The sequence below is a fragment of the Trematomus bernacchii genome, unplaced genomic scaffold (genome assembly GCF_902827165.1).
Source record: "Trematomus bernacchii unplaced genomic scaffold, fTreBer1.1, whole genome shotgun sequence".
In the NCBI taxonomy this organism is placed as follows: Eukaryota; Metazoa; Chordata; class Actinopteri; order Perciformes; family Nototheniidae; genus Trematomus; species Trematomus bernacchii.
Genome location: NW_022988082.1, coordinates 845,880 through 871,779, shown reverse-complemented (window position 1 = coordinate 871,779; position 25,900 = coordinate 845,880). Strand labels below are relative to the sequence as shown.

The window sequence follows — 25,900 nt, the reverse complement described above, 5'->3', positions numbered from 1 at the left end:
GGCATGCGAGATGCACTCGCAGAGCCATCCTGCCAGGTGTTTCTTGGACAGGGCTTTACCGGCCACGCCGCCCCCAAAGCACACAAACAGCTATTCAGTGCGTCTGAAGGCAGCCGTGCGCTCTACATAACATGCCAGCGCACGCACCGGGCAGAGGAGGCGCAATTTAGCCTCCCTGGCCTCACTTGGGGTGGAAGATTAAAGCCCCCCAACTGAATAGCCCTCGACCTGAACACACTCCTTAGGCTCTTGGGCAGAAAGGAGGGGTGTCGCCCCACTCTGGTCACCCCGAATCACCAAGCAACTCGGGTGCACCGATAGAGCGGTTAACTCGGACACTCTCTTGGCTGACGTTAAGGCGAGTAGCAACGCTGTCTTCCACGACAGTGCTTTCAGGGAGGAGAGCTCCAGAGGCTCAAATGGTTCTGTGACCAGAGCCTCGAGCGCCAGCGGCAGGTCCCACTGTGGGGCGGAGACGTGCACTACTGGACGCAGCCTCCTGAACCCCTGTAAAAACTGCAACATCAGTGGCTGAGAAAAGGCTGACCTGCTGTCAAATCCCTCATGGCAGGACGAGATGGCTGCTGCATACACTTTCACTGTGGAATGAGCAAGCCCTCTGTCCACCAATAACTGTAAGTACGAAAAAATAGATCCCAACTCACAAGATAGGGGCTCTATTTTCCGCTCCTCACACCAATGCTGGAATCCCAGCCACTTTGGCCTGTAACAGGCTGTGGTGGATTCTGCTCTAGCTGCCTGGATAGTCTGGATAACTCCGTCAGACAATCCACCCTGTCTCAGCCTGTCCCTCCCAGGAGCCAAGCCTGAAGAGGACGGCCCAGAGTGGGTAACGCCCCGATTGCACCTGCCTCTTGGGACATCGCCCCCCCGAATTGGGGAAGCGCCCAGGGCTGGCCCACCTTCATCTGTGTCATCTCTGAGTACCACGGAGCCCCCACGCGATCTGGCACTACTAGGATGATTGACAGACGTTCTCGCCTCACTCTCCCTAGGAGAGGGAGAATGAGACGCAGCGGTGGAAAGGCGTATAGCAGCTTCCTTGGCCACGGCTCGTGTGCAAACGCGTCCACCCCCAAAGGCGGATCGTCGCTCAGAGCCATGGAGAACCACAGGGCGCAGTGGCTGTTGCGCCGGCTGGCGAACAGGTCCACCTCTGCTCTCCCGAACCGGGCCCAGAGCTGCTTCACCACTTCCAGGTGAACCTCGACAAGCCCCCCTGTTTTCCAGTCCCGGGATGTGGAGGGCTCTCAAGGATAACACCACCTCTGAAGCCCACAACCACAATTTCTCCGCTGTGGTCAACAGAGTGGCGGAGCAGACTCCGCCCTGCCTGTTGATATATGCCACTGTAGTTCTGTTCCTGACCATTACATGTCTCCCCCGAATTAAGGGTTTGAAATGCTGGGGGACCAACACTACTGCCCGGAGCTCTAGGAGGTTGCTGTGCCGTGTCTCTGTTAGAGACCAGCGCCCACCTATAGCTTCCCTCCCCATCCTGTTCTCCGTGAACTCTTATGCCTGTGAACGGAGGAGGGGTGCTGCAAAACTGCAGTGAATACCCCAGTCTCAGCGTCCTGTCCATCCACTCCGTTAATACACAGTTGCGTTTCCATTCCCCATAACATTGCGTTAGGGGATGTGCAATCAGATGCGGGGCCCCAGCTATAAAGCTGTGGTACTCCCCGGCGACCCACTCCGCCGCAAAACTCCCCGCGAAGGGAAGATCCGCCCATGGGGGGTCGACACCGAAAGGGCAGAGTTTCCACTACGGCCCTTGAACGCACTACGGCCCTTGAACGCACTGCGGCGCGCTCTCGTGGGAGGGAGGCTGTGGCTCAGTGGGATTGTGTGCTGAACTTAGTGCGCTGAACTTTGAATCACGGGGTAGCAAGTTCGAATCCCACTGCAGTCAGCATGTCGTTGTGTCCCTGGGCAAGACACTTCACCCCAAATTGCTCCTGTGGGGGATTGTCCACAGTACTGAATGTATGTAAGTCGCTTTGGATAAAAGCGTCTAACAAGTGACATGTAATGTAATGTAATGTGGGAGCGCGCGCTCCGCCATGACACATTCACCCAGACGGTGAAATGCATTCGGCGAAGTTTTTACACTAGGTGTTTTTTTTTCATTTAATCGTTTATTTGGCAGGGACAATGCACAATAATGAACACTTAAAACATTAAAATGTGTGAAGTGTAACAGTGCCAGATTTAGCTTTGAGCTCATTTCCATGAAACATTTAAGAAAATTACATTTTACAAACATAGTAAAAACAAAATACATGATATGCAAAAAGTGCAAGAGAGCAAGAGCAGCATACACAAGTATTTATGACATGGTAATACAATATAGCAGCAACGACATATAAAGTGCAAGAAAGATAAAAGTGCCACATAAAGTGCAAGAGGAGTTACCCCTGTGTTAAAGTGCATTTAGCGGTGATTGCACGTCTGTTTGTTTCTTAACCATTCTTTTAGTTGACCTTTGAAGCTATTGAGAGTGGGACAATCCCGTATCTCAGTTGGGAGGCTATTCCACAATGAGCTGCCTTTAACGGAGAGGACATTTTGTCCAAAGGTGGACTTCACAGTCTCCTCTGGTTTCGGACCTAGTGCAGCGTGTATTTTCTGTGGATGAATTCCCCTAAGGGAGGGGGGGCCAGTCCATGTAAACATTTATAAATAAAACACATACTTTTAAAAGACTTAGAATTGTCAAAACTCAAGAAATTGTGTTTCTCTAGGATGGTACAGTGGTGATAGATAGATAGATCGTACTTTATTGATCCCAAATTGGGAAATTGTTTCAATGAATAAGGCTATTCTTATAAGGCTTTCTGTCAAACACCTTGATAGCTCTCTTGTACAGCTGTTCTATTGGTTTCAGGTTGGTAGCACAAGCAAACGACCAGTTTGTAAAACAGTATTCAATATGGGATAGAATCATACAGTGGAGGTATGACTTTGCAGCATTGACAGTTAAGAAAGGTCTGATTTGTTTAAAATGTTGCAAGTTGAATTTAATAGTGTTGGATACTTTCTTAATATCTTTCTTAAAAGTCAAGTTCGAGTCCATTATGACTCCAAGATACTTGAAGTGGGAGACTAGTTCTAATTCTGCTCCGTTTAAAAACACATTGGATACTTCGATTTTGACTGGTCGTTTACTGAACATCATGCACACTGTTTTTTTTGCATTTAACTGTAAGCACATGTTGTTCAGCCAGTGTTGAACCTTGTCCGTGTTGTGTGTCTTGGGTGCCCAATTACCATCGTATGAAACGGATCTGGCCGATTTCAGCGAGATATTATGGGGAAAATGTGGAATTGTGGAGAGAGATGACTCTTACTCTGGGATAAATGCATTTGTTTTTACCGAATGCATTTTTCACACACACATCACCTTATGCCCCTGAATGGAGGAGGGACGCGGTAAAACTGGAGTGGAGCCGCAGCTAAGAAGCTGTAGTACTCTCTGGTGGCCTATTCCACCGCCAAACCTTCCATAACAGGAAGATTGGCTCATCGGGGGCCGACACAGAAAGGGCCGATTCTCTACTGAGGTCCTTGAACACACCGCGGCCCGCTCTCGGGGGGGCGCGTCATAATGCCGTCTCTTTGAAACGGACATTATGGGGAAAGGTGGAATTGTGGAGAGGGATGACTCTTACTCTGGGATAAATGCAATCGTTTTTACTGAATGCATTTTTCACACACACATCACACTAGAACTAGGGTTTACAACACGTAATCCACCGTTCTTCTGCGGAGGTCCCTGAACGCACCGCGGCCACTCTCACGGGGGGCGCGCGCCCTCGTATTAACGCTGTATTTCACCACGTGAAATGCATTAATCGGGCTTTTTATACCAGGCAAGGTGTGCTTCCACAGCACACCGGCAATAGCGGCGTGATCCCCCAGGGTCATCACACGGCAGGCAGCTGCGGCGGCCACACTGTAGACCAAGCTACTAATTCGGCCTTGCCAAATACTCGCTCTGATCTGGTGAGGCGGGGGCATCTCTAGCAATGAGCGAGTAGCCCACACACCCGTGTTTATTTGCAGCCGCCCCGTCATGCGGCAACGGGGCAGAGTTCTTTTCAGCTCTCTGCCTAGCCTGCTGCCCGCTGGGAGCAGCTGCGCTCCGCCGCCCTGGTCATCACCCGGGGAGAGTACAGCCCTGGGCGGTGGACTTCCATGGACGCCGAAACCCGGAAGTGCCCGACAACGGCACATGGAGCCATCCACCCGCTGGAATGGCGAACGTGAGATGGCACCGCCTCGGCCATATCCTGGTCCCCCAAACACTCAAAGCAGAGGTGGTGGGGATCGGCGCCCGCTGTTTAAGCCAGGGCACAAAGGACAGGCCCGAGTCTCTAGAAGTGGCGACTCCATGGAGGTACAAACGTCTTTACTTTCTCACTCAGTTGTTTCTCTGCTTGCTGAAGAGAAAGGAATGACAGTCAGGAGGCGAGGCCTCCTTTTATACGGGAGGATATGCGCGCGCATTCAGGTAGGCCCGCCCCGGGGGCCGGCTATGGTTATGAGTCTCAGTCATGGATGTATAATAAGAACTGGATACAGCGTGGGAGGCGGGGCCTCATTCATTCCTATGAGAGTTGCTCATTCGCGCATGATGATAAAATGGCCCAACTTTTGAGAGAGCGAAACGTCACAGATTACCCGGCATGCCTGAGAAGTACCCGTATGTGCGCTCATAGCGCATGCGCAACTCTAACCATGCCCCCCAAAATGCTCGTTCACATCAAGCACGTCAATTTGCGTACACGTAACAGCACCGCACGTTCATGACAGCATGGTAATGGTTTGTTATTATGATAGATTTGATATTAACGAGGCGGCAGTTAGCAGCTAGCGGTTAGCTAGTAATTATGCTAATTTACACATCAATCGTTATGTACTTTTATATTACGCTCATACGCTGTAACAGGATCTAGTGATATCCAAGCAACAGAGCTTCATTTAGCATGAAAGAATTATTGCACTGTATATATATATATGTATATATATATACAGTGCAATAAGCTTCTTAGTGCAATAAGAAGCTACAGGGACGTTAATCTACGTCGGTAATATTAACTTTATTTAATACAACATTTACGGTACAAGATTTAATAATACAGCCCATGTAGTATAATATTTTACAAATGATGAATTACAGCAAACATGTGCAATATATCCATTATTACAGCTCCGTGGGCTGGCAGTAAGGCGATATGGGTCCGTTCTTATTGTGTATCCATGGGTAAAGATAAACGCATGTAGTGCTGAACACGTAACATGAACGTGCCGGGCGGCGCGGTCCCGTGGGTTAAATGCGCGTTCATAATGCAGAGGGATATAACTCTCAGAATAACGTTATTAGCACATTTTTACAACTTGAGGAACGAATGTTTTTAATAAGGGCTATACAAGTGTTCATACTGGGTAGTTTATTTAGTTTAAAAAAAATTATCCAACGATTTACAGACCACTCTTTCCCCATGTAAGTCAATGGGAAAAAGTGTTTCCGGGCCTGGCAACCAAAAGGAAGTGTAGTACCGCTGTTTGGCCAGCACGAATATTTTCATCTGAGTCCGGCGCACTTCCTGGGGGCTTGGTCTCACCGGATGAATGCTTGCATGATTTGATCAAAGGGTAGTACCCATAGAGTCCAGTAGAGGGCGGAGCCTGTGAGAGATATAACAGATTGATACTCATAAACAGAAAGAAGTTGTTTTTGTGTGTGTTGAGGAAAATGTAGATGTTGATGATGACATTATACACAATAAGTAATGCAAGATGTCTTGAAGATTTAAAGATGTTACATCTCTCACATTATTTTGTGTCTCTTTTGTTTGATTGTTGTGAGATTTTGTGGATCCTTTTATCATTTTGTTTTAAAATGTAATCGTTCTTTGTCTCTTTGTAGATGTTGTGTGTCCCTGTCAATCTGTAGACGTTTTGAGACTAATTATTATCGTTTGATGTCAATATGTCGTTTTATTTGTCTACATTTGTTGACTTTTTGCATCCTTTTAAGTAAAAATGTGTAAAGAAAAATACATGTTGTGTGGGTAGATGAACAAGAGTTTACCATTAACTAACAAGCTCCAACCTTTTCCGTCCATTCAAAGCGATGGACTCTGAAGGCATCGGGACGATAGAGGTGGCGGCGCTCGGACGGCCTTTCAGCCTCGGGATGTTGTACGACTGCCGCAAAGACGAACTCATCGCTGGTGAGGACTCATTTAAAAAAAAATAATGCATCACCATCACAATTTCAAGTTATTAAGGTTTTTCATCCAAGATCTTTGTCATTGTTTAAAAACTTTAAAAACATTTGAAATACAACAGTACAGGTTAAAAAAAAGAACACATTTAATTCATCTAGCGCTTTACTGAAATACGCTTTAAAAAACATGACATACAAGCATAAAACAAACATACATACATTAGTCGAAAAACATAATTTTGAGAAAATATTTATCACGTTGGGGGCAAGAGTTGTGACAGTTTAAGGGATATAAGAAATTGTAATTAATCAAACCTGTGGGGTTGGTTCAGACACTGCTATCTCACATTAATATAATGCACATATCATATAAAACTAAGGCACACAATTCTCAAAAGCAACACATTCACCTTAGATAAGCTGTATTAGATACAGGTTTCTTTTTTTATCCATGTAGATAATGTTATTGATAAAAAATGGCCACTTCTCAAGCAGGTGGTTAAAAAGGCAGGTGCTCAAGTCCCCTTTGAGGTCTATCTGTACACCTGCCTGCACCCCAGGTCCGGAACTTAGTCCTGGTGGTCTTTAACCTGTTAAGCCCTCAGCCTGTTTTTCAGGTCTCAGGCTCGAAAATGATATTCCCAGAACAAATGATTATATCTTACCTTTTAAAAGGGGTAAAGTAATAATCTTTTTTCTCAAAGCAATGATAAACCTGTGAGTTGGATGTTGAAAAGTCAGAATCAATATTGATATTTTTATTTTAAAGAAAATTCAGATTGAACATAGTAAAAAACTGTAAATGATTGTGTCCGTCCAAAAATTATTTTTTACTTATACTGAAAACTACCCTTGGATGATGGGTTAGTAGACTAAAAGCTACATACATATAAGTACAACATATAATAATTACCCGGTATCAAGATTGATGCAAAACAAGTGACATTTGACCTTTTTAGAGAGGTTTAGCAAAAATAACTCCACCTCTGGGGTGATTTGGGTGGAAATGGGCGTTTTTGCCGTTTCTCTGGAAACCATTGGTCGATTTTTATGATTGAAATCTCTTTTTAACCGTTAGAGCCAATAGAATCGAAGGAGAATTTCCACATACATACACACCTTACCAAAAAAAAGTGGGGGCTTCGCGCATTCAGTTTTTCCCAGAGCAGACCTGTCTCACGCTCTGAAATCTGAAAACGGAAAAGTAGGTTTTATGCTCATGGATTATCAGAAATCATTTCAGAAAGTGACACAGACACATTGGATTAACCTATGGATTAACCTTCAGCAGCGTGTTTATCGTTTTAATGCCATTGAAGACAAGTTTTGATCAGACAACAACGAAGGTAAGAGATATTGGCGTTTTTGCTACCTAGCGCCACATGTTTTGATGTCTGTTTTTGTTAATATTTTCGCGAGTTCTTCTCATGGAGTGATGATATAGATCGATTCTGTGTCTTCTCACGATATTAAACGAGGGGTTGGATGTGCAGTTACGATAAGTAATAATGGTGTTATGAGTGAGTTTCTGTACAAGCGCTGTTAGCATTTTTTCACTCGTGGCTAATTCAGAGGCTCAGCGCTAGCTTTGTGTTTTTTTTTGCAAAAAATTGTTTTAATGATCAGTTAGCTGAGTTTCTTCCCGTTACATGGATATAAAACATTCATAGTTTATTAAATATTAACCTGTTAAGCCCGAGAGACCCCGGTACCGACGCACCTCCCGCAACATCTTGCAGGAAACAGTGTCTGATGGCATGTTCATTTAATAAACTACGAATGTTTTATATCCATGTAACGGGAAGAAACTCATCTAACTGATCGTTTTTATTTTTTTTTCAAAATAAAATCCACAATGCTAACGCTGAGCCTCTGAATTAGCAACGAGCGAAACATGCTAACAGATTACTGCACCGAAATTCACTCACAAAACCTTATTATTTATCTTTTCTGCACATCCATGACATCGATTCACATCGTGAGGTGACACAGAATCGAAGGGTACCCTCATTATCACTCAATTATACGAAATCGCGACTTTATAAACAAAAATAGACATCAAAACATGTGGCGCTAGGTAGCTAAAAACGCTAACATGGCTCATCTGTGTCTTTGTCTGGTCAAACGTGGTCTTCAATGGCATTAAACTGATCAAAACGCTGCTGAAGTTAATCCATAGGTTAATCCAATGTGTCTGTGTCCCTTTGAAATGATTTCTGATAATCCATGAGCAATAAGACTGCTTTTCCGTTTCTAGATGTCAGAGCGAGAGATAGCTTCACTCTCATGCAAAACTACATGCGCAAAGCCCCCACCTTTTTGTTTTACAACGTGTGTGTGTGGGGGAATCCCCCTTAGATTCTATTGGCTCTAACGGTCAGAAAGAGGTGTCAACCATCAAAATCGACCAAGGGGGGCCAGAGATATGGAAAAAACCCCATTTCCACCCAAATCACCTCAGAGGCGGAGTTTTTTTGGCTAAACCTCTCTAAAAAGGTCAAATGTCACTTGTTTTGCATCAATCTTGATACAGGGTACTTATTATATGTTGTACTTTGGATTCCTAAAGCTTTTAGTCTACCTTACCATCATCCAAGGGTAGTTTTCACTGTAAGTAAAAAAGAATTTTTGGACGGACACTATAATTTACAGTTTTTTACTATGTAAAATCTGAATTTTCTTTAAAATAAAAAACATCTATATTCTTCTGACTTTTCTACATCCAACTCACAGGTTTATCATTACTTTGAGAAAAAAGATTATTAATTTAACCCTTTTAGAAGGGAAGATATGGTCATTTGTTCTGTGAATGTCATTTTCGAGCCTGAGACCTGAAAAACAGGCTCAGGGCTAAATAGGTTAAGAAGCCCTCAGACGCTGTTTCCTGCAGATGATGCGTTTTTCCCCCCCGATACCAGGGGGGTGGACCTCAACAGGTTAAAAAAAGGTCAAATGTCCCTTGTTTTGCATCAATCTTGATACAGGGTACTTATTATATGTTATAGTGTGGATTCCTAAAGCTTTTAGTCTACCATCCCATTATTCAAGGGTGGTTTTCACTATAAGTAATGTGTTTTTTTCAGGTACTGCTGTAGTTAGTGAATTAAAAGTGGCGGACAAACCATTTCCCGGCAGCGACAGGCTTGCTAGCTCCAACCAAATCAATTTCTCCTCTGCTGTCAGCCAACGTGGGTTGAAAAAATAGCTTTCAAATTAAAACACAAATATTGTACCTTGTAGCTGAGGACGCTACAGATGCTGTGTGCCAGCATGTCGCTACCTATAGCTACCGCTACACACGCTAGTGTCTGCTAGCGCTGACAATCCAATAAAAGGATGTGAAAATGCCAACGTCATTGTAGGCCTGCTAGTTAGCCCCGGTGTAGCCAACTCGAAATCGGATTGGTCAATGCAACAGTTTCATTGCCATTTGTTTAAAGGTACAAGCGTCCGCGCTGTTGATTCTGAAGGCCTCAGATGTATTTATTTGAGCATGGAGACCAGCCTTCTAGTAGACTAGTAGTTGGGAAGTGGACATATTAGCTTTAACTAATTGCTAAAGAGCGTTCTACTCAGGTTTCTTTGCAGGTGGAAGAGGATCCAGGTTTTAACTGCTGCACAGGAAGGCATTTTTTTTTTTATCAGACTTTATCCTTAAATGTAGTGTGTATTCACATTTAATCTGATTCTGGGAGCTTCATTTTTGCTTCTTCTTTTGCAGGAATTACTTTGTGGAACCATGAGGACCTTAAAAATGATATTGGAGAAAGACCACAGAGCTATAATGATTGTGATATGGTTGCATCTGAATCAATTGAGGACAAATCTTCAGCACTAAATGTTGAAGCATCGCTGAAGGCAAGTTTCTTGGGTGGACTGATAAATGTTGAAGGATCAGCCAAATACCTGAAAGATACTAAGACTTCCAAAAATCAGGCCAGAGTAACACTGAAGTACCAAGCAACCACAAAGTTCCAACAACTGTCCATGAATCATCTTGGAAAAGACAATTTGGATCATACAGATGTCTTTGAGAAAGGAATAGCAACACATGTAGTCACAGGTATCCTTTATGGCGCACGAGCCTTCTTTGTCTTTGACCGTGAGGTGTCTGTCAACGAGAACCATCAAGACATTCAGGGCAACTTGAAGGTGATGATCAAGAAAATTCCCCATCTTTCAATAGAGGGCGAAGGCTCGCTGAAAATGGAAGACAAGGACAAAACAAATGTTGAGAAATTCTCCTGCAGATTCTTTGGAGACTTTTTGATTCAGAAACCTCCAACATCCTTTCAGGAGGCAGTAGAGGTGTACCAAAGTCTACCAAAGCTGCTGGGAGCCAACGGGGAAAACGCAGTACCAGTGAAGGTCTGGCTGATGCCTCTGACATATTTAAATGATTCTGCCGCTAAACTTGTCCGTCAGATAAGTACAGGATTAGTTGAAGAATGTCAGACTGTCCTGGAGGACTTCAGTGACCTGGACATGAGGTTCAATGATGCACTGAGAACCCAAACTGCACAGCAGTTCCCACAGATTGGAGAAAAACTCAAAACCTTTAAACAGATGTGCTCTGAGTTCAAACTGGAATTCCAACGAACCCTGGCAAAGAAACTGCCATCAATCCGAGGAGGAGGAGAAGAAGAAGCTGTGCTCGCAGAGGAACTGAGGAAGACATGTTCTTCTCCTTTCAACAGCAAGGACCTGAACGAGTGGATGGACTGTAAGGAGAGAGAAATATACACCGTGATGTCTCTGACCGACATGATGACAAACACCAAGATCATCTCATCTCAAACCGACCTCTGCAAAGAAAGCTTCAAAGCAGAGGAGGCTGTGTGTTTTGTCTTCACCTCGCTGGGAAGTGATGAACCGTACCTCTCAACTTTATCAAACTACCTTAAACAAACACCCAAACCAGATGTGGCTCAAGATCCACATCCACCAGATCAATGGTACAACTCAAGAAAAGAAATGGAAGCAATGCGGCATAAAGCAAAGCTCTTCAGTGATTTTGCAGAGGCCAACAAGGATAACAAGAACATTACATTTCTGACAGTGGGTTTAGCAAACGAGACACAGAAAGGTGCCAGCATCCACCTTTATAAAGACGGCTTTCCTGTCAATGAGAACTTTGAGCTGCCTTCAAAGCCTGTAACAGTAACAGGAAGTGATATTGTTTCTCCACCCAGATTTGGAGCAGAGGACATCTCCTCCTACTCTGATGAGTACTGTGTCAGTGTAGAGGACAGCTGGAAACAAAAGACGGGACAAAAACCTGCACATCTCACAGAATTCCTCATAAGTAAAAGCAAAAAGATCAATTCTGAATCTCCCTCAGTTTACAAACTGCCTCTGAAAGAAGACGATCTGGACATCGATGGATGCCGGAGGTACAACTTTGGCACAGAAAGTCTTAGGCAAAATCGCACAATAATGCTTCTCGGAGCAACTGGATCTGGAAAGTCCACTCTGATCAATGGACTCATCAACTACATAGTTGGTGTTGAGTGGAAGGACGATTTCAGATTCAAGTTAGTTGACGAGGATCAGTCGAGATCTCAAGCTGAGAGTCAGACCTCTGAAGTCACTGTGTACAAAATCAACCACCAAGAGGGCTTTAAAATCCCTTTCTCTCTGACCGTTGTTGATACTCCAGGCTTTGGAGATACAAGCATAACAAGATACAAGGAGATCACAGAACAGCTTCTTAATCTCTTCTCTGCCGAGCATGGCGTCAGTGAAATTGATGCTGTGTGTTTTGTAGCTCAGGCTTCTCTAGCTCAGCTCACACCAACACAGAAGTATGTGTTTGATTCTGTGCTCTCCATCCTTGGCAAAGATGTGGCAGAAAACATCCAGGTTCTGGTGACATTCTCAGACGGCCAACCCCCACCAATTCTAGACTCGATCAAAGCTTTAGGTGTCCCATGTCCTAAAACAGAAGACGGGCTGCCAGTTAACTTCAAATTCAATAATTCTGCCTTGTTTGCACAGAACCAATCATCTGCTGCTGCTGACTCGAGTGTGGATGAGGAAGATGGAGGCTTTGATCAGATGTTCTGGAAAATGGGGGCACAAAGCATGAAGAGGTTCTTTGTTGCTCTCAATAAGATAACAACCAAAAGCTTGACAATGACAAAGGAAGTCCTCAGAGAACGACAGCAGCTCCAGATCTCAGATCTAAATTTAAAAAAAAATGTTGAAACCTTGGATCAAGTGTGGTATTTTACAGGATTTCCTCACAGCAAGGTTTTTGATGCTATAAATCTCTCTTTTGTTGAAATAATTAAGGGGTCTCTTGAGTGTCAGAGCAGACTTGAAAAGATAGCACTGGTTCCATATCCTCCAGACTACATTGGCTTGCGCATTGAGGGAGAGAAAGCTGAGGCCAAGGAAGGCTGGGAGAAACGAGTCCAGTACCTGATGGAGAGGAGAGGAAAAGCAGAAGCAGAGCTCATGGCTCAAGAACAATCTCAAACCTAGGGCAAAATCAAGACCAGCTCCAACTAAGACCAAAACAAGAGCTAAACATGATATCAAAGAAGAGACGTGTATATACAAAATTAAACAAGACAGGATATTGAGTGATACTGATCAAGAGTCCTTGATGACCAACACAACCAAGTGACCATGATGATCATGGAACATGTATTTTTATTTTCTGTTCTTACAAAGTTATCGTTTAACTGTTTTTTTAATCATGAAGGATTACATTTTTTAAAGCAAGTTGGTTCGTCTTGAAGAAATGCTGAAGGAGACAGCCGAGAGAAGCTCCTCCAGAGTCCATAGTGATCACAAATCCTTTTGATCAAAACCAAACCAAGACCAAACAGATGCCAGCAAGACTAAGAGGAGATCTATCAACAAACTGGAAGACGTCTGTGTTTTTATATCTGAGATGATCTCACCAACCCTGGGACCCATCGACTTCCTGTTTGGCATGTGTGTTGCTATGGACCAGGGGGAGGTGCTGCCCCGTGTGAGGCTCTTTGGATCAGCGGTTATGTAGGAATATGAGAAAACCCGGTCCACCCAGCGCTGAGGTGGAATGCAGTTCAAAGTGAAATATTGGAATCTTTACTTCACGACTCCACTCTTTACTGTTCTGCATCGGGTACCTTTACATTTATTACTATAGCTTCATTTTGATTATACTTTTACATACTTTTACCTATGTGACATTTTGAATGCAGGGCTTTTACTTGTAACAGTATCTATTCTATACAGTGTGGTATTATAACTATAACCGAAGTAAAGTATCTGAATACTTCTTCCGTCATTGATACAAAACGTGAAGTCCAAATAGACCCGCACTTAGAGCTCTAGTGTTAATCAATGAATTATAATGCTTTATTTTTCTCCTGCACAAACATCTTCCTGCAGGAGTAATCTGCATGTTCTGTTTGATAGAAAGTAAAATGTACCATGTGTATGAAATGTTAAAGTGTGATTGTTTTGTGCAGAAATCATTAACGTCCTGACACCATTACCACCAATGTAAAAGATTAAACCTGCAAGTTTATTAAAAGTTATGTTTATTTTCTATTATGATCATTTACAAATATCAGATTATTACTAAATGTTCTTTTCTGCTCTTTGTTTTATTTTCTTTGAGATTTGAAAACTTGACATGAGTTTTGTTAATGATTGATTGTATTGTGAGTGTCCTAAAATGATATGGTGGCTCCTGCTGGATGATGGAGACGTTTCTAAACGTTAAACAATAACTCAGACTAATGGAAAGTGTATTTTAATCAGAACAACATATATGAGTTTAAGGAGATTAAAGAAGATCTATCAACAGCTGAAAGGAAAAAGTATAACTGTTAAATATTGTATTTTTCACATAAAGTTTGAATGTATTTCCATTGTAATCGGTTTACCCTGTTGTTGTTTTAACCGGGTTATCAGCTTCCTGCTTATTTTAACAGTTTATTTACTATTAGTTTAATATTCTTTGAGTTTTAAAAACATTATACCTGATACTGATGTGTATTGATTAACATGTACTGACAGATGGAGAAATCATTAATTAACAATAAATAAATGTAATTTTGTCTCAAATGTTTCTGGCCTTCTTTATCTCCTCGTTTCAAAGTCTCAAAACATTTACCCAAATACTGAAGTTCAGTTTAGAGGTACTTTCACTTTACTTGAGTATTTCCATGTTACTTTATATGTTACCTCTTCAAGTTAGATTTCAGAAAATCTCTAAATCTCCATGTAATCACTAAAGAAGAACATGATTAGACTAATTGCAGAGTCATTAAAATGAGCAGAAATAATGTTAATCTCCAATAGTGTGTCTGACCCTGCAGTGTAAATGTTCCCTCACTTTAGATCTGAGAATGTATTGAAGGGTAGCCCCTTGAGATGGAGCATCTCATTGTCGAGGGGTCCTAAAACATAAATACACAAATTATAATAAATAAATCTGGTTTAAATGAATACATTTAATATTAAACTATCTTTAATATTATAATGTTGCATGTTAGAAAGATGCAAACAACTAGAATATATTATTATGCTATTGGTTAATATTATTTAATAACTTCCTGATGGAGGGGTTGATAACTTCCTGATGGAGGGGTTAATAACTTCCTGATGGAGGGGTTAGTAACTTCCTGATGGAGGGGTAAGCGAATTGTGCATCCTATGTACAAGGTTAACATTGAAAGTGTTGATGATATGTCAAAATGCGTCTCAATGTACATGTTACTCCAGCTGCCTATCAGTTTACTCCACTCAAATGGTGCAAAACTCGCGTTCCATGGACAGACGTGTAAAACACTCAAATTCCAATAGATGGAGCTCTAGACTAATTTATAAAATTTGTAAAAATGTTGTTAAGTCTGAAAAACACGCTATTTTGGATGATAAATAGGTTAATATGGTAAACAAGGGCGCACGACCCGCAAACTTCGTGGGTGTGTTCCAACGGGTACAAAGTGTTAATATACCAAGTTTGATGGACCTGTGATGTCTGTAAATATTTGAATTAAAACAGTTTAATCGAGTTTGAGCACTAATATACCCATGTTTTTAACACTTTAGCGGGGTAAACATGTTATCTTTTCACCCTGGGTGTGTGAGACAAGTGAAACCACACTTAACCTCTTAAGCACGGCGGTCCCCCCATTGGACCCCTCCCACCGTTTTTTTTTCGAGATAATGTCTCAGGGCTTCTTAACATTTATGAAATTATTAATGTGTAGCACCAGATTAACGGGAAGAATCTCAGCTAACTGAAGATATGAACCATTTTTATCAAAACAAAACACAAGTCTCATAAGAAGTGTCTAAATGACCCCTGAGCTAAAATATTCTAACGCACTGCGGCACACAATTCAAGATAAAGATACCCTTATTACTTATCGTAGCTGCACATACAATATAGCCGATTAAAGCTGAGACTCCACAGATTATTTAGGTATAGTATCATCACTGAGCGATCCGAACTTGCGACAGGGGAAGCAAACACAGACATCACAACACGTATCTTTACGGAGCATTTACGGCAGATCGTCTCACCGTAGCTGTCAATTAGGTAAAAAGACGTGTTCAATGGCATTAAAACGAAAAACAAAAATGCTACAACTGTTGATCCATAGGTTGATAATGTACCTGTGCCTTTGAAGAAATTATTTATAATCCATAATTCCATTTTTTATGTAAAGATCGGAGCGGAAAAGTTAGCTGCTAATGGTAGCCACCAGAGTGTATGCAGCTTCCGGTTTTGGTAACGCGTCACTCTCACTCCTTATTTGTTAACGTTTTGGTGTGTATATAACTTTCCCTCGATTCCATTGGCTCTAGCGGTTATAAAGAGATTTCATTCATCAAAATCGAGCAAGGGGGGCCAGAGATAGGTCAAATCCACCCAAATGACCCCAGAAGTGGGGGTTTTTGGCTAAATCTCTCTAAAAAGGTCAAATTTCACTTGTTTTGCATCAATCTTGATACAGGGTACTTATTATATGTTGTACTTTGGATTCCTAAAGCTTTTAGTCTACTAACCCATCATCCAAGGGTAGTTTTCACTATAAGTAAAAAGAATTTTTGGACGGACACTATAATTTACAGTTTTTTACTATGTAAAATCTGAATTTTCTTTAAAATAAAAAACATCTATATTGATTCTGACTTTTCTACATCCAACTCACAGGTTTATCATTACTTTGAGAATAAAGATTATTAATTTAACCCTTTTAGAAGGGAAGATATGGTCATTTGTTCTGGGAATGTCATTTTCGAGCCTGAGACCTGAAAAACAGGCTCAGGGCTTAAGAGGTTAAAACCTCCGGAATTAAAACATTATAATCGAGTTTGAGCATGAATATACCCATGTTTTGAACACTGTTGCGGGATAAACATGTTATTTGTTCACCCTGGGTCTATGGGTCTCTGAGACCCTGCTAACAGCAGTGACTCTGCTGCCTGCATTTAAACAGATTCACCCATTTATAACATTACTTTAGCCCTGATCAAAGCCATGTTTTCTGGGTAACACAGCGAGGTGCTGTACCCTGGGTCTCTGATACCCTGCTAAAAGCAGTGATTCTGCTGTTTTTAGCTTCTTGGACATTTAACGACATAAATTTGATTGATATGTACATTTTCCTGTCTATACTGACATGTTTATGTACATAACTCTGTATGTTTATGTCGTTAAATGTACACTGTCTAAAAACGACTATTATGACTGAATTAAAACAGTTTGACAGTATTTTAACACTCATGTAGCCATGTTTGCAGCCCTGTTCACTGGGTAAGAAGTGAATTACCCTCTCCTGTTGAATTAAAACATTTCCCACGACTCTGACCACTAATGTACCCATGATTCAGACACTTATTCCTGGGTAAATATGTTATCTTTTCACCCTGGGTGTGTGAGACAAGTGAAACCACACTTAACACCTCCTGAATTAAAACATTTCCCACGACTCTGACCACTAATGTACCCATGATTCAGACACTTATTCCTGGGTAAATATGTTATCTTTTCACCCTGGGTGTGTGAGACAAGTGAAACCACACTTAACACCTCCTGAATTAAAACATTTCCCACGACTTTAACCACTAATGTACCCATGATTCAGACACTTATTCCTGGGTAAATATGTTATGATTATCACCCTGGGTGTGTGTATTTCTGCCTGTGAGTGTGATACCCTGCTAAAAGCAGTGATTCTGCTGTTTTTAGCTTCTTGTACATTTAACGACATAAATGTGATTGATATGTACATTTTCCTGTCTATACTGACATGTATATGTCCATAACTCCGTATGTTTATGTCGTCCAATGTACACTGTCTAAAAACGACAATAATGAGTGAATTAAAACATTTTGGCATCTCATAGGCGGCCTGCCATGCGCACCCACCCGTGGAAAGGAGAAAAAAGTGAAGAAAACGGTTAATTATATCGTAAGATAATAAAAAATGAGCTCTGAAAAGCTTAACCCTTCGGGGCTTGGGCCTTAATTTCCCCTTCTCCGTTGCAAATTGCTACGGAGAAGGGGAAAAAGTGCCAAACTGTTGAGCCCCTAACCCGTTGGCACTCTGTCATTTTTTTGAGAATTTTTCAAAACTTCATTTTTGATTATTTTAAGATATAATTAACCGTTTTCTTCACTTTGTTTTGCTTTCCACGGGTGGGGGCGCATGGCAGGCCGCCTATGAGCACCCAAATTCGGCCTGGATCATCCAGGATTTGTGGGCTAAGCTCCATAAACTGACTAAATCACCCAGCACCCCGGATAACTACCAGTTCATCTGGTTTAAATGTGGTGGTGATAGTGGCATTAACTAGTACCCAGTACTGGGAGAGAACCAGGCTACAGCACATGTCTTTTCAACCCAGGAATAAGTGTCTGAATCATGGGTACATTAGTGTTTAAAGTCGTGGGAAATGTTTTAATTCAGGAGGTTTTAAGTGTGGTTTCACTTGTAGCACACACTGTAAGAAATTAAAATCAATATTCAATGATGTAATTTAGCGTAAACACATAGTAAGCTTTAAAAACTGTTTTTATTCTGAAAACAGTTCTGAGTAAAGTTTATTTTGAAAAGCTGTATCTAAAGACGTTGACAACAATGACGACTTCCTGTGCTACAGTATCAACGATCTCAGCCGTTAAATAATGACCACTTCCGGTACTACGAGAGTAACGATTACAGCCGTTATAATGCATTAAATAAAAAGTCATGAAAGAGAGTAGGAGGAGAAAAGGCGTGTGGAAGTGAGCAATGAATACAAAATGTCGAAATCCTCTGTTATGCGCGATCTCGGACATTGAAGATCGAGGTGGGTGGCCCCCTACGTCACAGCCCCCAGAGAGGAGGAGCGAAGGAGAGATGCAAGCGGGAGAATCAACGTGTGCTCGCTCTCTTTCCACGGTACCAGCTGCGGGACAACATCTGCTTTTGTCTCCCCAACTACCCTTTGTTTGTTTCACTACCACGCTGCTTAAATTAAAGTAACCAATTTGAACCCTTACAGAGACTAATTTGTCTCTTAATCTTTAAACTTCTTTAAAATGCACAGAATATGTGCATTTTCAGGAGAGCGTCAATGTTAAATGATATCGTGCAAAATGACTGGCTAAAACCCAGGAATAAGTGTTTGAAAGGCGGGGAAAAGTTGTTTAAAATAGTCTGATACCTCAGGGTGCATCACCAAAACTTTACAAGCCAGGGATTGTGCCTGAATCCTGGGTATACATTTTGTAAATAGTATGATACCTCCAGGGCGCATAACTGCACTTTACAAGCCAGGGAAGGTGCCTGAATCCTGGGTACACATTGTTTAATTGTTTAAGTGTTTTTAAATGTATGGAACAGTGTTTTGTCTCTTTCAAAACTCTCCCGTCATTGGCCGGATACATGGGGTCGATTTTATATTCACTATGACCGTTAATATTCCAGTGAGATATGGGAGTGATCCCATGTTAATTTTGTCCGAAAACCAGAGCATTCCCTTACCCTGAAAAGTATTATCATCTGAAATTAATCATTATGTTATTAGTATTAAATACATATAAGTATTTTTACAACTTGTATTTAGAAATACTCTGTTGTAATTATTGATGCATAAATGTGTTCATCCATTCAATGTGGCATCTGCTATAATGGGATTAATGCATGATATTACTTAATAATACAATACATTATATAATATATGATATGATAATTACATTTTCATTTGATTCATTTCTTATTTCATAGTTTCTTATTATTATTTTTTATTTTTTTATTTCTGATCTTATTTTTGTGTGAATCTGTGCTGTCCTGTTTTTCACTCTCACCCTGTTGCTGTTTGAACTACTGAATTTCCCCACAGGGATTAATAAAGGTCCATCTTATCTTATCTTATCTTAATGTATAAGTTGATTTACTTCGATCTACTGTACTTTGTAAAAACACCCCAACAATATTACAAAAAAATATACTGCATAAAGCAAACTATTGTAAAGGTAAAAGTATGAGCATAAAAAATAAAGAAGTGTAAACATTTACATGATTATGATTATTTAATATATATTTGAATTACAATTAAGATAATAAGATTAGATATACTTTATTTGATCTAAAATATTGATGTTTTTTCGTTATAGCAGCCTGTGAAAACCATAAGAAATAAGTGATTAAATGCTACAGTATTCAGCAACACAACTGCAGAGCTGCAACATTGCAAACAGACTAAGTTCTACAACACCAAGTTGTCTGTGTGTATTTGTGAATGAAGCGCCATCTCTGTAATTGAACAAATGGGGAAATTTGGCAACGCCCTCTAGCAATTTGGCAACGCCCCCAGCCACTGGGATCCGCTGGGTTTTTGGTTGGGACACACCCATTGGAGTCCTATCTGGAGTGCTACATCTATAACTGTTCCTTCATACTTTCACTCAGAAACCTCATTCCAACTTTAAAATGTTACACATCTTTCTGACATTATTCGTGTAACACAACTTTTAAATCTGATTCTTACTTTTAGAGATATTAAACATTGTTCGGCCTTCTTCAGATTTTAACATTAACTAGAGTGCGTGATGTCACAGCTAGAGTGTAGGAAATCTTGAAATGTGCCTTCATATTTTTTTTTTAAACTGCCATAATTCCCAAACCCTTCATTCCTGAGACATAATTTTTCATGACAAACGTAGGAAAACATCTTGTAGCTTGAAAAAGGACAAATAATTAAGCAAAATAATTAAACAAAATGCCTCTTGAGGGCATGAAGTGACAAAAACTTTCAACATGTCTCCATTAAAGCCCATTGTAATTTCAGGCTGATATTTCCTCACAGCAGCAGCCGCACACCTTTAGTTAATCTGCCAAAAAGGCCACATTATTGACCCGAAAGTACACTAAAAGCACACTTCAGATACTCAAGGTCCTTGAGATGCTTCACACTTTGAAATATCACCGATATCTGTTACGGTTCTTCAACAAAACGTTCACATGTAAGAGGTGTATCTCTCATTCAGAACAATGGAAACCTTTGATCTCTGGACACCTTGTTAGCTCAAATATAAACACCTGTGTCATCGAACACGATGATGTCATAAGTCCAACTGACATGCTCAGAGCAGCAGACTTCAGATAATGGTTAATGGTCCTGCCCTCAACAGCTCTACGTCAATTATGGGGTGTCATCATATGCCGTTTCCATGGAAACGCATCCCTCGCCATAAAGGATGATGTCGCTATACATTAACTCCTATGAAAATGTTCAAAAAGTGCATCAACGCATCTAAGCGTATTATGGGGTGTCATCAAATGTCGTTGCCATGGCGACAGACCACTCGCCATGAAACAGGATGTCGCTGTAAGTCCAATGGACACGGTCCAATCGTCCCCCAATCTTCACTTGTATATCACCGGTCCATGCCTCAACAGCTCTACGCCAAATCTGAGATCTCACCATATGCCGTTTCCATGGAAACGCATCCCTCGCCATAAAAGACGATGTCGCTATAACTCCTATGAACATTTTCAAAAAGTGCTCAAACTTCACATGTGTGCTAACAGTCCAACCGTGAAGACATCTACGGGACAGTTTTGAGATTTCTTAAAATGCCGTTGCCCTGGCAACACAATGCTCACCATGAAACACGGTTTTCTCATAACTTCAGTGAAAATGCTCCAAACGGCCTAAAACTTCACAGGTTTGGTAACGATGCAGCCATCAACACATCTAAGCGTATTATGGGGTGTCATCAAATGCCGTTGGCATGGCGACAGATCATTCGCCATCAAGTTAGTTCAAAAGTATGCAGTTCAAATATTCTGCTGCTTTTCCAAGCCTTTTTACTTTATTTTCTTCTCTCATCACACATTCAAGACCCCAGTGTTCATGTATCATTTCAATCTAAATTCTTCACTTTCTTCTTACACATTACATTTCAGCATAGCAATTCAGCGTCAGCTTTTCAGCATAAAGCATTCCCACTAGCAATTTCTTCAGGAATTGCATTCTCTAGTTGTTAAAGGAACCTCATGAATCTCCTGTCATCATAAATGCATCATCAATCATAAATGTGATACTCCTGTAACCACCTACATATGTGTATGTTTGGGTCTGAGCTGTTTTTTGTTTTTTTTGTCATGTTTTGTCTTTTTGCTTTGTAATTATGTACTTTTCATGTATGTGCTACGTCATTATTGTGTTGTTAAAATTGAAAAAATCAATAAATATATTGTTTCAAAAAGAAAACTATCAAATATCTCAGGTGAAACTAAAGTCTGATTCAAGGGTTGTTTATATTTCACATCATTAATCAGAATCTGCAAAGTAAATAAAATAAATGTAGTGGAGTACAAATACCAGGTTAACCTCTGAATTGTAGTGTAGTAGAATTACAAAGTAACAATAAATTGCATATTGTACATGCTGCTGTAATGAAAACATTTCCCAACTTGGGATCAATAACCTGTTAAGCCCCATAGCCACCGCCGGCGGGGGCTTTTCACGACATTTTCACGAAACTGTGTCTCAGGGCTTCTTGACATTTAACAACCTATTAATGTGTCATACCCACTTAACGGGAAGAAACTCAGCTAACTGACAATATGAACCATTTTTAGCTAAACAAAACACAAGGGTAATACCAAGCCTCTGAATTAGCACTGAGCGAAAAAATGCTAACGCACTTAGCACAGAACTCACGGTAGAGATATTTATTACTTATCGGTCTGCACAAACAATATATCGAATTTAAAGCTGAGATTCCACAGATTCCAGAGGTATAATTATCATCACTGCAAAACTCAGGGCAGTGAAGGCAAACCCAGACAACACACAACGTAGCTTTACGGAGCCAAAGCGGCAAAAACGTCTTACCTTTGCTGTTTTCTGATCAAAAGTTGTGTTCAATGGCATTAAAACGATAACAATGCTGCTGAAGGTTAATCCAATGTGTCTGTGTCACTTTGAAATGATTACTGATAATCCATCATTCCATTTTTGTCAAAAACTGAGATTTCATCTTGTGTGTGTGAGAGCTACAACCCAGCTTCCGGTTTTGGGCATTCTGGCTGCGCATCACTCATTCACCAATAGGAAATGTTTAGATGGATTTTAGGAACTTCCCCTCGATCCTATTGGCTCTAACGGTTCAAAAGAGGTGTCAATCATCAAAATCGACCGAGGGGGGCCAGAGATATGGCAAATCCACCTAAATCACCCCAGAAGTTGTTTTTTTTGCTAAACCTCTCTAAAAAGGTCAAATGTCAATTGTTTTGCATCAATCTTGATACAGGGTACTTATTATATGTTATAGTTTGGATTCCTAAAGCTTTTAGTCTACTATCCCATCATTCAAGGGTGGTTTTCACTATAAGTAATGTTTTTTCTTTGGACGGACACTATAATTTACATTTTTTTACTATGTTCAATCTGAATTTACTTTAAAATTAAAATAAATCTATATTGATTCTGACTTTTCTCCATCCAACTCACAGGTTTATCATTGCTTTGAGAAAAAAGATGATTAATTTACCCCTTTTAGAAGTGAAGATATAGTCATTTGTTCTGGGCATGTCATTTTCGAGCCTGAGACCTGAAAAACAGGCTTGGGGCTTAACAGGATAAAGTATATCTTATCTTAAGATGATCGATGGCTACTGCCATATTTGCAAAATGTGCCTATGAATCTTGACAAGTGCATGTTTCAAGGCTTATCAATTAACCTCTTAAGCCCAATACATTACATAAGTCTTATTCTCATTCATACTTAATTTATTTCTTCTTCTGTCAGTATGAACACAAAAAACTAACCGGTATTACATTTCATTCTAAAGTTTACGGTCTAAAAAGGTATTTAAAACAGATAATTTGTCGTTGCTTTTGGCATAAGCAGTCAGAGGAAACATAACGTTCTCAGTAAGATTCCTTGAAGAACTAGAGCACAAGAACCAAAGTAAGCTTTACTTTCAATGAACCTTCAATATAGACCTAACATGTGAAGAAACATACTTTATTTAAAATAAACATTTATAACTAGTTTAGGTTGTTTGAGAGGTAATTGAAATAGCTAAGGGTGATGATCTGCGAACACAAACTACAGACTGCTGGGGAAGAGATATCACAGGGGGGGGGTTGGGACACACACATTCCGATGGCCAATTCGTTTTAAACAAAGAGTAGGCTATACTCAACATAGTGGGGTGGGGGCTGGTGAACGGTATGGTCAATGTTTGTAAACACTGTGACATTTTGACTTTATTTGATCATTTCAGTTAAAAACTAACGTTCATATTTCATATTACTGTTTTGCCTGGCTGGACCTGTAATTTACAGGAAAGGAGTGCACGCTACTAAAGAGACACGCTACCATGGAAACCAAACAATGGTGTTGCTGTATTGAAGTCCGAGTGGAAACAGTCATATTTGGAGCGTTATGTTAGAATGAAACAGCGAGGTCGTGACTCACAAAAAAAAAGTGTTACTTCACTAACTGTAAGCTTGTCACTCAGAGTAACCTACAGTTAACTTAACTGTTGGAAAAGAAAGATCAGGGGGGGAGAGAGCTGTGATGGGCCATTAGGAGTGTGAACACACAGCTGAGAGCTGCCGTTTCATTCTGACTGTTTAAAAAACGGTAACAACGGACTATTTTTCTTAGCGGATGCATGTAAATTTAAATCAATACATACAACTATTTTTTAAATCAATACAAATATTTTCTAAATCCATAAAAGCATTTTAATTAATATTGGGAGTCATGTCGTTACTTTGTGGCCATGTAATAAGCGGGATAATTTGCAGCGACTTGGTCATTATGGGGAAAAATAACACCCAGGGATCAAGATCCCTCCGCGACGCGACGCGGAGGGATCAGTAATTTTTAGTGAATTACTGAATTTAGGCACGTTAATAACATTTTAATGAAGTTGAATACAGTATATTCATATTTGTCAGTGATTTCATGTCAATTCGGCAAACATAAACGATTAAATTAGGATTAAAAATCGAGAGCCGGCTGCTGTTCGTTACGGCAACCCAACTAGGACACTTGACACAGTGGCTTTTGGCAAAGCACACAAAGAAAACAAAAAAAACCGAGAGAGATGAGTTATTGTTATTACAACGTGACTTCACTATTATTTAACAACTATTTTTATTGGGTTCTTTTATTTGGGGTTAAGTACATTGTCAGAATAAGTGAGAAATGGATTTAACTTCTGCTCTCCATCACGTGACGTGATTCAAGATGGCGCCTGTGTCGGCGCGCCGCTCGCTAAGCTCTCTAACTTTAGCTGTCCTGTTTTTGTTTTATGTTTGTCAGAATGTCTCTGCTCTGCTAGTTTATGATCGCCAAGCTCTCCTCCACCTCAGACCCTCACTGGAGTTGATATTGCTGCCCACACCGACATCTGGCAACCATAAATCGTCTCCCCCCCCTCTACTGTCGGATATCCCCACCTACCTGCGCAGGTTGCCCTGCATCCTGCCTCGCCGAAAGCGCTTTCGACGACGGGGAAAGCGTGGTGGTGCACTGGTCCATCTTAAGGCATACCTGACGGCTTCTTCCGTGAATTATCCACGCCTCGGATGTCACGGCCCTCCTGCTGCACGCCAAGTGAGGGATCGGTGGATTCGCCCCGTTTTTCCAGAGCTCCGGACTCTGAGGGGCCCGCTGGCAGCTCCTCCTGCCCGACTGACTGCTCCCGGCCCGCGCGGCGTTCAACATGCACATCTTTGTCAGCTGAGACGCACTACACCTTCGGCTAGCCCGGAGTGAAAACTTTGCATGGCTTTGCTAAATGCTAGGTCGATAGCAAACAAAACGTTCCTGCTAAACGACTTCTTCACCTCTCGTAAACTGGATTTTATGTTCCTGACGGAGACCTGGGTCCACGCTGGCGAGTATACACCGTTCTCTGAACTTCTTCCTCCTGACTGTACATTCTTCAGCTCCCCCCGTGCCACTGGCCATGGTGGGGGCATAGCATCAGTGTTTAGAGCTAACCTCCAATGCCGAATGCTTCACCCTGTATCTAGCTATGCCAGCTTTGAGTTGCAGCTCTTTGAACTGAACCCGGCCTCGCCTATACTCTGCGCAGTCGTGTATCGTCCGCCAAAGTGTAATAAGGATTTCATAAATGACTTTTCTGACTTTCTGTCCGGGATCAT

At 41.2% G+C, this 25,900-nt stretch overlaps 1 protein-coding gene across 4 annotated transcripts in view; it reads left to right on the top strand.

Annotated features, from left to right (window-relative positions):
• LOC117474907 (stonustoxin subunit alpha-like) overlaps positions 1-14,300 on the top strand; it is a 70,606-nt gene extending 56,306 nt beyond the window's left edge. For all 4 annotated transcript variants that reach the window (XM_034120937.1, XM_034120939.1, XM_034120938.1 and 1 more), the window contains exons 2-3: positions 6,162-6,263; positions 9,981-14,300. In XM_034120937.1, the coding sequence (XP_033976828.1) occupies positions 6,162-6,263; positions 9,981-12,745 (2,867 nt within the window). In that variant the 3' untranslated portion in view covers positions 12,746-14,300. The remainder of the gene's footprint in view (positions 1-6,161; positions 6,264-9,980) is intronic.
• The last annotated feature ends 11,600 nt before the right edge of the window (positions 14,301-25,900 follow it).